Source organism: Phaenicophaeus curvirostris, chromosome 27 (genome assembly GCF_032191515.1).
Source record: "Phaenicophaeus curvirostris isolate KB17595 chromosome 27, BPBGC_Pcur_1.0, whole genome shotgun sequence".
Taxonomy (NCBI): domain Eukaryota; kingdom Metazoa; phylum Chordata; class Aves; order Cuculiformes; family Cuculidae; genus Phaenicophaeus; species Phaenicophaeus curvirostris.
In genome coordinates, this window is record NC_091418.1 from 2,215,048 (window position 1) to 2,228,905 (window position 13,858).

At 51.7% G+C, this 13,858-nt stretch overlaps 1 protein-coding gene across 5 annotated transcripts in view; it reads right to left on the reverse strand.

Moving 5' to 3' along the window:
* PEBP4 (phosphatidylethanolamine binding protein 4) overlaps nucleotides 1–13,858 on the reverse strand; it is an 87,539-nt gene that overhangs the window by 39,737 nt on the left and 33,944 nt on the right. For all 5 annotated transcript variants that reach the window (XM_069877651.1, XM_069877648.1, XM_069877650.1 and 2 more), the window contains exon 4: nucleotides 4,683–4,781. In XM_069877651.1, the coding sequence (XP_069733752.1) occupies nucleotides 4,683–4,781 (99 nt within the window). The remainder of the gene's footprint in view (nucleotides 1–4,682; nucleotides 4,782–13,858) is intronic.

A 13,858-nucleotide genomic window follows, 5' to 3' on the forward strand; every position in this document is an offset into this window, starting at 1 on the left:
TTGATTTTCCTTAGTTTTTTTCCCCCCTTTTATTAATAACGACTTCATTAACAAGCAGCAACAGAAACTCACATCAGGGAACTAACTGCAGCAAGGAACCAAGTCATCAATTAAAACAACATTCCTCTTTCTTCTTTCCCTTTCAAACCCTGGGTTTAATCACCAAAAAGCAGAGTTGAAAGGTTCCCAGTGAGGAGGAACAATACCAGGGCACTGACTATCACGTCTGCGTGATCCCACTGGCACGGCGGGGAGCAGTGATCCCACGGCACCGTGGGGATGTGGGGACCACGGATGCTGGATGGCAATGGGACCAGACCCGGTGCAGGTGGGGAAAACTACCCTGGCCCTCCAGTATCTCCCAAATTGAGAATCCCTCCTGCCTGTGGGATTAAGGGCTTCAAGCTGCACCAAGGGTGGTTTGGATTGGGTACCAGGAAATATTTCTTTACTGAAAGAGCAATGAAGCTCTGGACCAGGCTGTCCAGGGCAGTGGTGGAGTCTCCATCCTCAAGGACTTCAAAGAACATGCAGATGTGGATTGGGGACTTGGTTTAGCAGGCACTGTGGGGCTAGGCTGATGAGCTTGAAGATCTTTCCAACCTTAATGATTCTATGATGCCCAAGAGCTGCTTTTTCCCCATCCTGGCACCTTATAACTCACTAAAACCCATTCCCTGCCCCTACAAGCTTTTTCTCCTCGCTGGCCAGAGGATGCTGGGATGCTGAATATGCCTGGATCACATGTGCTAAAGAGTTCCCAGCATGTCCATCCAGAGCTTTGCCGAGGAGCAGAAGTCCCAGCAATCAGCAATTAAGCCGCCCCCTATTATTTTCAATAAACAGCCGATGGGATCTCAGCGGTCGCACGTTTTGGATGAGCCTGGCCCCTACCACGCCGTGGGGACAAAGTTGGGTTTAGAGCACGGGGCATCGGCATCTCGTTGGGACCACGCGTGGGCGAGCAGCCGTCCCCCCACAGCGCCCTTCCCAGTCTTTAATCGTGCAGAAACCCCATAACTTTTAAGGTTAATAAAGCCCTTGTTTGCTTAAGATAGCACCTGTTTCTATGGTGACACTTGCAACCCAGAGCCTGTTTATCAACCGGCAAGGAGAAACACTCAGACAACCGCGACCGTGGGAGCAACTCTGGGGGTGAAGAGCACCCGGTGGTGCCAGGACCTCCGGGACCGGGCAGGGACGCGAGACCCAAACCTCCTGATCTCGCACCCATGGGCTCCTCACCTTGCTCTGCAACATCATGGGAGCAACCGCAGCCCCAGGGCTGGATCTCCCACGGGGAGAAAAGCCACCAGATGCGATGGGCGATGGGGTGGGATCAGCTTTCAAACTCCGTGTTGAGATATCACCTTTATCTGACCCCTCCATAAGCCTCGTGCCTCAGTTTCCCCACTCCCCCATGCCCGGGGAAGGGGATGCTGGAGCGAGCGGAGCCACTCGCGGTGCCAGCAGCTCCCAGTAGGTCCCGCTTGGCTCCAGCCTGGCACAGGATTTCTCCCGGCTGGCAGAACTGGTTTCCATAACGACTTTCTGTTACAAACATATTTTGATAAAAATAAAGTTAGAGCGGCGAGGCTTTAGTGGAGTACAAATTCGCTGCTCTCGCCCTCCCCCTTCCTCCTCCCCAAGGAGGGGGAATAAAGATGGAAAGCTTTCCATCTAAAGGGCAGTGTTTTCCCCCCTTCCTTTTCTGAATAGAAAACGCAAAATCCTTGTTTACTGGATTTCGCTGTAAACTAGTTCCGACTCTGCCTGGTTACCTGATGCTCTACAGTCTATACGGGATAATGTGATAAATTCATTTCCAATTCACTGCATTATCCTTTGAATATTTTAATGACTCATTGAATGGAGCGAAAGGAAGGGGGGAAAAAAAAGCTATTTCAAATGAACAATTATGCTGCATTAGAGTAAAGGCTGATTATATTTAAACACTGCTCGCATGGATAACGGGACATATCGACCTCCGCCTATAAGAGCTAATTTGGCTCTTATCTCTAAATAATTTTACACTGCAAATTACCATGAAAACCTAAAGGGCTTTAAAAACATTCATCAAAAGATATTATTCCACTTTGTAGCAACATTTTTATTTAAATTATTTTGAATGGGAGTGAAAGCATCATCTCGTGTTTGACAATCGGAGGAGCGGCGGAGGAGCAGCTGATAAGAAACGGTGAGCGGCACCGCTGGGGATGGGATGCTCCATCCCCAAACCCACCTGGGAGAGTGAATTCTGAGCCGAATCCCTAAATTGGTGGCATTCCAAGGCACGGCAGCACCTCTGATGGCATTTAGAGCTGCTTCCCTTCGAGCCAGGGGGATGCTAGGGGGATGCTGGGGTGCAAAGGGGTTTGCAGCCCCCTAGTCATTGCACCGGCCGCTCCGTCCCTCCCAGAAAAAGGCACTTGCAAGGCCCTCGCTGCACCAAAGCAACAGAAGGTGTCATGTAAAGCCTACATGGTTATTTTAGAGCCAGTGTGCAAATAAGCCTGTCAGCTGAAGCTCCTCGGAGCCAAGACTTCCATATAGCCCTTCAACGATCTGCATTTCAACGAGACACCATGTGTCTGAGCCCGTGGAGCCGCCACGAAGAGATTTGGGGCTGGGGTTTTGGGGGAAAACTCTGGATGCAGCTCTAGGAGGGGATGCTGAGACCCCTCTGCCTGCATCCCTGGCGATGGGGACCAGCCTCGGCGCTGGAGGAGGATGGGTTTGTCCTGGCATCCTGGGAGGATGGTGCTGGGTTTGGTGGTGTCTTAAGGTGCAATATGGATACACGTGTGTGTATATATGAGATTTATATGTGTGTGTTCATGAGAGGGATACATGCACACACACATGATAGATATATGGGATACATACATCATCGTTATATATATTTATATATATATAATATCAAATAAATTACGTATTACATATAATTTATCATAGAATCATAGAGTAGCTCAACTTGGAAGGGACCCACAAGGACCACCAAGGCCAATTCCCTCATCATATCTATATTTATCTCATAATAAGAACGCTTAAGGAATACTTGGGGCTGGTCTCAGCCCCATCCCTGGCAGAAACACAGTACCTGGAGTTGGGGAAGCTCTTCTCCTTCCCAAAATCTCCTTTCCCCCCATGCCTGCATAGCCTGGCAGGCTTTCTGACCTTTTATACCACAAATCGAATTTTTTTGACTGCTGGGGCAAAAACCCCCTTCCATTTGCACTGGAGAATTGGTTTTAATCCCACATTTCCCATCTTTGCTTAAATGATCTTAAAAAAAATGAAAAGAAAACCACAATAATTAGCAATAGCGAATGCCTCGGAAGGATCTTGTGTACAGAAGGGAAAACAAGAGCTTGGGCTTCTTTGCGTTTAGTAAATATTAAAATTAATGAGAGCCTTTCAGGACCCTGTGGTTAGAAATGCAGAAGGGTTTCTGCGAAGGATTAAGGAAAAAAAAAGCCCTGTACACAAATCTCTGCAATTATTCAGAACGCTTTCTGTTTTCCAGCCAATTATTAAATTCATGGAAAGTATTAATATCCAATTTTAATTTGCTCAATATTCCCATTAACAATAAAAAGTCTAATTAAGGTATCTGTACAGAAAGCCCTCAGCAGTAATTTTGGAGAATAATAGAGGGGAATGACGAGATATTTCTTGTTAAATGCATGCTGCAAATTAATTGATATCTTAATTAGACTTTAGTGCTAAGATTATTAGTCAGATTGATTCAGGGCTGAAACACCTAAAAGATAAAAGCAAGAAAAGAGGAATAAACTCGTTTTCTGAAGCCTTTCTGGGAGCAAAGCAGCGATGTGGTGGGACAGTTCCACCTGTCCCATGGCCAGGGAGCTGGGAAGCTGTAGGAATCCAACCCAAACCCATTTATAGACTCATAGAATAGTTTGGGTTGGAAGGGACCTCAAACCCATCCAGTTCCACCCCTGCCATGGGCAGGGACACCTCCCGCTGGATCAGGGGCTCCAAGCCCCATCCAACCTGGCCTTGAACCCCTCCAGGGATGCGACATCCACACTTTCCTCCTTTTTCCTTCCCTGGGCTGGAAACAATTTGCTTCCATGGGCTGGAAAACTAAGCACTGGCAAGATTTTCACCAAAACCGCGTTTTTTTAAACCAAAATAATAAATGGCAGCAAGAGATGCTGGAAAGGACCAGCCTGGAAAACTGGTGGTGGGGAGTTTTCAATGCGGGGTTTTTTCAGCATTGCCTTCGAAGCAGCAGCAAATAAAAAAAAGGCAGCAATATTTTTGGACCAGCTCCGCTCTATATAGCCTGAGGAAGCACTCCCCTACCTACACGCCGAGCACCATTTACATTTCTCTCGCAAACGCTCATCCTTGGGGATTTCACTGAGATGCTGCCACACCGACAGGGATGAGCATCCCATGAGAATCCAACTTCCCCGGGACAGGAACACCCGACGCACTCTGGTGTTCCGGGGAGCCCCAAGCTGCTGAGACCCCAAAATACAGACCCCATGGAAGGGAGGGGGTTGAGTCCCCTTCCCAGGAGGTGTTCAAGGGACGGGTGGACGAGGCGCTGAGGGACATGGGTTAGTGATCGATGGGAATGGTTGGACTCGACCATCCGGTGAGTCTCTTCCAACCTGATTATTCTATGATTCTATGATTCTATGACTTACCGGGATGTCGGTGACCAGCCAGTGCCTCCAGAAACGGTTCGTGGGGTTGGCTCTGCTGGGAGCATCGGGGTCCACCAGCACCAGCACGTACTTCTTGTTCTGCAAGAGAGGAGAGGAGAGCGCAATGGGCACGGTGCGTAGGACCAGGAGCTTGTGACTGAGGTGTGCGAGGAAGGAGCATCCCCCCAGGAGCTCTATCAGCCCCCAAAACACATTTTCTTTCACGCTTTCCCATCCATGCTCACTTTAATGGTTTTGTTCATGTAAAATACACCGAGAAGGAGAGTGATGAACACGCAGTGGGGGAACACAAGCACCACAAACCCGCTCGGGATGATCTGGTGATCCTGGGCTGAGGGACCTGGGGCTGTTTGGAGAAGAGGAGGCTGAGGGGAGACCTCATCGCTCTCTGCTGCTCCCAGAGAGGAGAATGTGGTGAGGCTGGGCTCTGCTCCCAAGTAAAAAGCAATAGAGTGAGAGAAAATGGCCTCAAGTTGCACCAGGGGCATTTAAATTGGATATTAGGAAAAATTTCTTCACTGGAAGAGTGGTGAAGCCCTGGACCAGGCTGTTTAGGGCAGTGGTGGAGCCTCCATCCCTGGAGGGGCTCAAAGAACATGTAGATGTGGCACTTGGGGACGTGGTTTAGCAGGCACGGTGGGGTTGGGCTGATATTTGGATTGGTTGAGCTTAGGGGTCTTTTCCAACTTGAATGATTCTATGATCTAAATCTCTCCAAAGAGCAGCAGAAGAGGGCTTCTCTGCTACCTCCAAATTAAAGGCACCAAAGAGAATTTCCTTCCCTGCCAGCCACCCTCTAACCACATCCTACAGCAGCACAGGGCAGAGCGATGCAGCACAGCACGAGGGACTTTCCAGCGAGGGGTTGCAATCTGTGAGAGAGGGGGAAAGGATATTTTGGGGATTCAAATCCATCTCCAGTCCCAGTGCAGTGGCTGGGGACCAGCTGGACACCCCAGCCCCTGCCAGGGTGGCTGAGAGGAGCAAAGCTCTACCCACTGACCCCAAACTAACCAAAAGATGAACCCCTGAGGGCTGTGAAGGCACCTGCTGCTCGCTGACATGCAGCAGGGAGGCTGCGAGAAGGCAAAATCCCTGCCTCACCACTCACCCAGGGCTTGGGCAACAGCTCCTGGGTGATGGCAACCAGCTAAAGAGAGCAGGGATGCATGGATAGCGGTGGTTCAGCCCCTAGAGTCCTCCCTAGGTCCCCACTGAGGGTGTCCAGCACCCAAAGGTGCCACAGACGTGGTGAGACAAGGTGGATATTTTGGTCCCTTGAGGATGGAGCTGGGTTTGAAGTGACCTCTGGAGGCTGCGGATAGAAAACCTGCTGATCTCAGGGGATTTGGCAGGACCTCAGGCACCAGATTATCCTGCAAGCACCCAGATTAAGGGATCTATATCCTAATAAAACCTCCAGGTGCATCTGTCAGCTCGCCAGCGGTGCCACGCATCGCTCCAGCCTGCCCGAGGGCCGGGGTTTCATAAACGGCTGGGGGATTTAGCCATGCAATTCCCACCAAAATTAGCTGGAGCTCTGCACTTAAATCCCCCGGATGCTTGTGAAACCAGGCAGGGATTTTCGCAGTGAGATTGTTGGGGCAGAGACAACCTTTTGTCTCTGTTACCCAACCCCTGATTTGGACAAATGGAGCAAGAAAGCCACAGGGTGTTGCCATAGACAGAAATCCGCCATCACCCATTCCCTAGAATCATAGAATCATAGAATCACTAGGTTGGAAGAGACCCACTGGATCATTGAGTCCAACCCTCTCCACCCCACGAGGTCTGCGCATCACTCAAGCCCTCCTTGCAGGCAACACCTCCCCGACAAGAACAGGTTTAACCAGAAATCGTGGATTTAAACCCATTTAGCTTGCAAGAGTTGCAAAGAAAATCCTAAACTCATGCAACTGCCCTGCCTGGCAAGGAGCTGCTGCCCTGCTGCGTTATGGTTGGACTCGATGATCCAGTGGGTCTCTTCCAACCTGGTTATTCTATGATTAATCCCAGCCAAGCTCGAGGCGTTTGAGTTGCAGGGGGTTCACGCCAACCTTGCAGATGTGTGCGTGGAAAAGGGGCTGCGATGATGATGCCAAAGTGGCTGTGATGATGATGCCACCATGCGAGGCCGAAGCTCAGGACCTCGGTGCTGAGCTGCCCCCTCCCTCCCCGCAGCACTCGCAGACGCCGCTGGCTGCGCCGCCGAGAGCATCCCGGAGAAAAACCAGCAATATTCCACGGCGGTGCCAAAATCGGTGTTTAATGGGAAGGAGGAGGGGGGAGAGAAGAAGCCCGACAACCCAAAAAACCCCGCGCTGCAAGTGTGAAGGAATTTGAGCTCTAACTTTGGGAGGGTGCGGAGCCGAGCACGGCGTTTCTGCATCTCTCGGCTCTGCGCGGGAGCCCAGCTGGTGGGAACAGAACGTGTAGTCATGGGACTGTCATCGTGTGCTGTCCAGGTTAACATGTAGCATTTCTATTACTATTAACAGACTTTCTGCTCCTCACTCCATCTGTTCTTCGAAATAATTGCAGTTGTACAGACCATGCCTTCGCTACAGGCAGGCTCTGGGGAGAGGGGAGTGCTTTTATGCACGAAAAAAAAAAAATAAAAGAAGAGGGGGGGAAAAAGTGTTAAAAAATAACAGCAAACACGAGAATAGAGTGCAAGTGAAGTTAACAGCAGGCTCGCAATTCCATACAGATTGTGGCCTAGAAAGGTGGCACCGCACGGGGCCGGTGAGCCCAGACCCCAACGGGGATGGGAACTGGGGTCAACGGCCCCGAGCGCGGCTGAGAGCGAGGGATTTTGCTCTCTCGTTACCTGCAGGCCACCCTAAGATGCACAATCCCTCACCTTCCACCTAAAGATAGCAAAGCCCTCCACGACCCGAGTTAATCTCCCGCTGCTTAGGTGCCGCTGCATCCCGTGCCAGCAGCCGGCGATGCTCCCAGGCACCCTAAAATCACCCCGAAAGCCAAGAAAACCCTCTGGATGCTGTCCCCAGGTGTCCCCAAAACATGAGGAAGGGGGTTTCTTCACTCCAAAGCAACGGAGCAGCCCCAGTGCTGGTGATTTTAGGGGTTTATTTAATGCTGAAATCCCTCCTCGACACAGGCTAACAGCATTAGCTGCTGTCAGGGCTCCAGACAGGAGCCAGCCCGGAGTGACACGGGAGCCGCTCAGCTTTACAAGCGTGAACCAGCCCCAGGGATTTTTGGAGAAGGAGGAAAGTGGGTTTAGATCAGAAAATTCTGCTCCAGCTCAGAGGAGCAGGCGGTGTTTTAATTCGCAGAGGGGAGGAAGGAAGAGGGAGAGGGAAGAAAAAAAGCCATTTTGGGTTGCCGCAGCTGAAAATTTGGGGCAACAAAGCACCCGTAACACCTTGTCACCCTTTCCTGCTCAGCTTGGGGTGTGGAGAATCATAGAATCATAGAATCACCAGGTTGGAAGAGACCCACCGGATCACCGAGTCCAACCATTCCCATCAATCACTAACCCATGTCCCTCAGCACCTCGTCCACCCGTCCCTTAAACCCCTCCAGGGAAGGGGACTCGACCCCTTCCCTGGGCAGCCTCAGACAGGGACCAATGACTCTTTCCACGAAAAATTTTTTCCTGATGTCCAGCCTGACCCTCCCCTGGTGGAGCTTGAGGCCATTCCCTCTTGTCCTGTCCCCTGTCCCTTGGGAGAAGAGCCCAGCTCCCTCCTCTCCACAACCTCCTTTCAGGGAGTTGTAGAGAGCAATGAGGTCTCCCCTCAGCCTCCTCTTCTCCAGGCTAAACACCCCCAGCTCTCTCAGCTGTTCTGGAGCGCGGGATCTGGCCGGGACGTGATGCATCCCACCAGTGTCGTGCCCATGGGGACACGGGGCTCATGCAAGGGACACGCTTCCCTGCTCCCCGACCGTTCCTCTCACTGGGCTGCTTCTCAATTAGCTTTTACCCACTGCAATGAGCTGCTGCCCTCAGCCAGAGCTGCTCCTGCACCCCCTGATTTTGCACCCCACATCCCTGGGCGCAGGCGTCCTGCCCTGCTCCGACACCCGAACCGGAGCCAAAGCAGCAGAGCTGGTGGCAGATGACAACAACTCTTCGCGGCATCTTTTCCCCTCTAATTGTTTCTAGAGGGGAGCAGCAGCGCTATCTCCAGTTCTTCCTGCCGAAAGCATCGACTCCTCCGATTAGCCACAGGTTTAGGAAACTTGCTCCGAGCAGGCAGGGACTTTTCAAGCAGCGAGGCAGGCAGGAGAGGGATTTGTGCGCTGAGGATACACGCGCAGCTCAATAGATCCCGCGGAGCCGGGGCTGCACAGGAATTAAAGACTTATCCAAATGAAAGCAAATAGGGTGTTAAGCGACACACATGTAGAGCGAGCGGTTTCCTTGGAAACCAGAGCACATGGAAGCGGCACACATGCAGCGCCCCGGCATTTTCGGCAGTGCTGGGGTGGCCTTGGGGCTCTGTCCTGCTGGCGATGCCTGCACTTGGCTAGGGATGGAGTCGGAGCAAAGCCCTGTGCCCTCAGCGTGCCGGGCTGCAGGACGTGGAGAAAAATGGCACGGAGTCGCTTTCTCCTGGCTGTGAAGGGGGGATGGATGGCGCTCGGCTTTGCTGGCCCCACTTATCTTAGAAATTTAATCCCCAAACTAAGGAACAGGGATGGGCAGAGGCCAGCCTCCAACGCAGCACCCGCTTCCCAACAGAAGTGAGTTAGGCTGATTTTGCAAAGTCCACCTGGCTCCTCCCCAGCTCCTCCATCCCTTGGAGATGCTCCTTGTTCACACCTGCTCAGAGCAAGGGCTGGTAGGCTGCTCATTGCCCTTCAGAGGAAAACATTTCTACCTAAGATCTCATCTCAATCTCCCCTCTTTCAGATCAAAATCATTCTCCCTCATCCTACCCCTGCACTCGCTGACCAAGAGCTCTTCTGCAGCTTTCCTGGAGCTCCTTTCAGCATTGGAAGCTGCTCTAAGGTCTCCCCACAACCTTCTCTTCTTCAGGCTGAACAACCCCAACTCTCTCAGCCTGTCCTCATACGGGAGGTTCTCCAGCCCTCGGATCATCTCCGTGGCCTCCTCTGGCCTCACTCCAACAGCTCCATGTCCTCCCTGTGCTGAGGACTCCAGAACTGGACCCAGAGCTCCAGGTGGGTCTCACAGAGTGGAGCAGAGGGTCAGAATCCCCTCCCTCCCTGCAGGTCCCATTGGTGTGGATGCAGCCCAGGACACAGTTGGCTCTCTGGCCGATAGCCCGTGTTATCTCCCTGCAAAAAAATTCAGGGTGTCTGAGGGCATGAGACAACGCAGACCAAGCCTGGCCAGTCTCTCCAGCGCAGAGATGGGTTGCAGGGATGCATCCCAAGCATGCAGCACCCGGCTGGGAGCTTCCACCCCAGTGTGACGGCCGAGGGAGAGCTCAGTTTATGCAACCGCGAACCAGAATATCTAAATATACTAAACGCGACCTGCTAGAGCAGGGCAGGAGCTTCTGGGTGGGCAGGGAGGTGGGCAGCACCTTGGGAAATGTCATCCCGTCTCTCCGAGTATTTGCTTGAGGGCTCCAGCCTGTGTCCCACTGGTGTGAGAATCAAAGCTGCTCCTCCTGCGAGGTGGAAGGGCTGCGAGCACCAGCTGAGAGCTGAGAGTCAATCTGGGCTTCTTTCTTGGCTCATCCCCAGTACTAAAAAGTTTCTATAACGGGCACATAGTTAGCAATTCTGCTGCTGATGCTTCGCCAAAGAGACATTCTAGCTCCTTCTTCGGTGGCTAAAAACACGGGGTGGGGGGTGGGTGGGGTGGGAGGAGGCAGGCAAAAAATTGTTTGCAACCGCGTCCGTTATTGTGGCTTTGGGAAAGAGCCGGAGAGCGCAGGCAGGATTTTACCTTCCTATTTTAAACCAGCACCTCACCACATCCCTGCTCTTCTCCCCCTGCAAAAATAGGTCAATATTAACCCTACTCCGCAGGACTTGCCCAAGGGGACAAGCAGCATCCTCTGAACGCTTGACCCAGCTCCCCCAGCCGCAGCTCTGTGCTCCCCCCTGGTCCAGCGCTGCCGGAGGGAACTTCATTGACTTTCTAACACTCTGCAACTCTCCCCAGCCCTTCGCTCTCCCCCGAGGCTTGGCTCGCTGCGGTGAAACCGGCCAAATATTTATGCAGCCTAATGTTCTAATAACAATTGATTAATCCAGGAGCGTTAAAGCAAGCACTTGAAAGGTCTGCTCCCAAACTAAAGTCTTGGGATGCTTTAAGGAATGGTTTCTTTGCTATGATAGAAGAGCAGCTGGTTTTGTAGCAGAATAAACCGTTTTCTCACAATGGAACTGCAATGGGTGTGTGACACGCTCCACATAACCACGTGGAAAGTGGTTTAAACCATCCAAGGGGTCCTTAAGGCTGAACATCAGGAAGAAATTTTTCACGGAAAGGGTCATTGGTCCCTGGCAGAGGCTGCCCAGGGAGGGGGTTGAGTCCCCTTCCCTGGAGGGGTTTAAGGGACAGGTGGACGAGGTGCTGAGGGACATGGGTTAGTGATTGATGGGAATGGTTGGATGATGATCCAGTGGGTCTCTTCCAACCTGGTGACTCTATGGTTCTATGATTCTATGAAATACGGAATCACAAGAGATGGCTGTGGAGGAGGCTGCACCTCTGGATTGTTTTCAGGAAGGGAGGAGAGCAACAGGCTGTGCCTTGTCCCCCAGGGGCCCCATCGCAGCTTGTGCTCTGGGCTTTCCGCCGAAGTAAGGTCCAGCTTCATCATCATAGTCACCTTCAAGCTGACTGCCAGGCACCAAATATTAGGGGAATCATAGAATCAAAGAATGGTTTGAGTTGGAAGGGACCTCAAACCCACCCAATCCCACCCTGGCCATGGGCAGGGACACCTCCCACTGGATCAGGGGCTCCAAGCCCCATCCAACCTGGCCTTGAACCTCTCCAGGGATGATGGGGCAGCCACCCCTGCTCTGGGCAACCTCCCCATCCTCACAGGAAAGCATTTCTGCCTAATATATCATCTCAGTTTCCCCTCTTTCAGCTTAAATCATCACCATCATCACCTCCAAGCTGACCACCAGGCACTGAACACCAAGGAAACGGGGTGGCACATTCTACCCCATCTCTTCCCATCTTCCAGCCAGAAGAAAAACCCAGAAAGCACCAGGAAAAAAAGAAGAGCATTAACCCCCCCAGAACAGCTTCTCCATGCCCCCCTCCTTCCCCAGCAGCTATTTATTGCCATTTGGGTGGCAGGGAGCAGCTAACAAGCGCCACGCGCTCGTCCCTGGGCTGGGAACGCCGAGGCCGGCATCGCTGCCCGCTCCGCAGCCGGGGACGCCGGGATGGACTCGAGGGAAGCGACACATTTCCTGAGCGGTCTGCGAGGAGGAGGAGGAGGAGGAGGTGGCAGCGAGCGGCCGCGGTGGCAGAGCGCAGCCGTCCAGCCCAATTAGTATCACGCGAGGGGACACATGGATTGGTGACATTTGACATTTCCTACAAAATATTTTGATGCAAAATGGCATTTCCGTCACAAATTATTTTCCAAATCTTGGCTTGGGTTGGGATGAGGGTTTTTTTTATTTTTACAGGGGAAAAAAAAAAACAAACCCAACCCAGAGGATTGCACAGGGTGACATTAGCAAAGAAGTAAAGGAAAGGGTCCATCGTTTCCCTAGCAAAGAGGTCGCGGTGGCCAAGCAAACAGCATTGGTTGGGGTAAATGCACCCAAAACCTCCAGGCTTTGCTCTAGGACATCACGGTGCCCCCACCAATGCACCCACACAGCCCCTGGGGACCCCCAAAGAGTGTTTCTCCCCCACTCTCTTGCATCCAAGCGAGGAAAGGAGCAGCTGTGACTCAGGAGCATCATGCGACCGGCCCCCTCCTCAGCAAGGCAGGGGTTACGGGAACCTCTGAACTCTGTGCTACCAGACCCCTCGGGAAAGCTAAAATGACTTTAAATGCCTAAACATTTTAAAACAAACCCTGGAACAATTCAGCTCCCAACTTCTTGCCTGCTTTCTCTCCCTCCTCGCTCTCTCTCTCCCATTTTTACGGTTTCCAGAGCTGTTTTACGCCTCATTACCTGCACACTGTGAGTGATGTCTGTCGGTCCTAGAGCTGTAAATACCTTAAATCATGCTTCATTAAGAATATCTATGGTGCTATTAAAGAGCTATAATAGACAACGAGTTAACAGATGATTAAATATGAACTCCATTTGTGTCAGTCACCAGCGCGCAGGAAGAGGCTTTAAGTTTTTTAAACTCTCTCCCATTATCTGGGGAAGTGGGGATGCAGCTGGCAGGGAAGGAGGGGGATGGAGGGATGCTCGGATGGGGTGGAGGGATGCTTGGATTGGAGTGGAGGAAGGCTTGGATAAGGTGGAGGGATGCTCAGATGGTGTGGAGGGATGCTCAGATCTGGGTGAAAGAATGCTCGTATCGGAGTAGAAGGATGCTCGGATGGGGACAGAGGATGCTCAAATGAGAGTGGAGGCATGATTGGATGGGGATGGGGGATGCTCGGATGTGGAGATGCTCAGATGCAGATGGAGGGATGCTCCTATTGGAGTGGAGGGATGTTTGAATGAAGATGGAGGGATGCTCAGATGGGGGTGAGGTGCAGAGATGCTCCTGCACCAGGGAAACCTGGGAGGAACCAGCTCCTCTGCCTTGTGATTCCAAGTTGAAGGTCCTAGCATCCCTTTGCTTGGCTGCTCCCACACATGGAAGGAAATAGCACCCATAATACATGCAACAGCTCAATCCTCAGGCTCTAGTAGCTAGAAATTAAAAAAGAAAGGAAAAAAAAAGGAGAAGGACAAGGAAGAGATGTGAGACTGCTCTAGATGGGATGGGGAGATGGATGGGTACCAAGGAGGATGGGTGGATGGGATGGGGAGATGGTTGGGTACCCAGGAAGAAGGGCTGGAGGCCAGCGGAATGGATGGTGATTCAAAAGCAGACTGAGCATTGCTGTCTTTCTGATAAAATAATAGCTCAGCACAAACAAATTGCCAAAGCGCAAATTAAATAATAATTAACATTATTAAAATGCCACAAGCGCACAAAAAATACCAGGGAAAATGAAATAATGAGTGTTTTCTGATTTTCTGGATTAGATTTTTCTCTACAA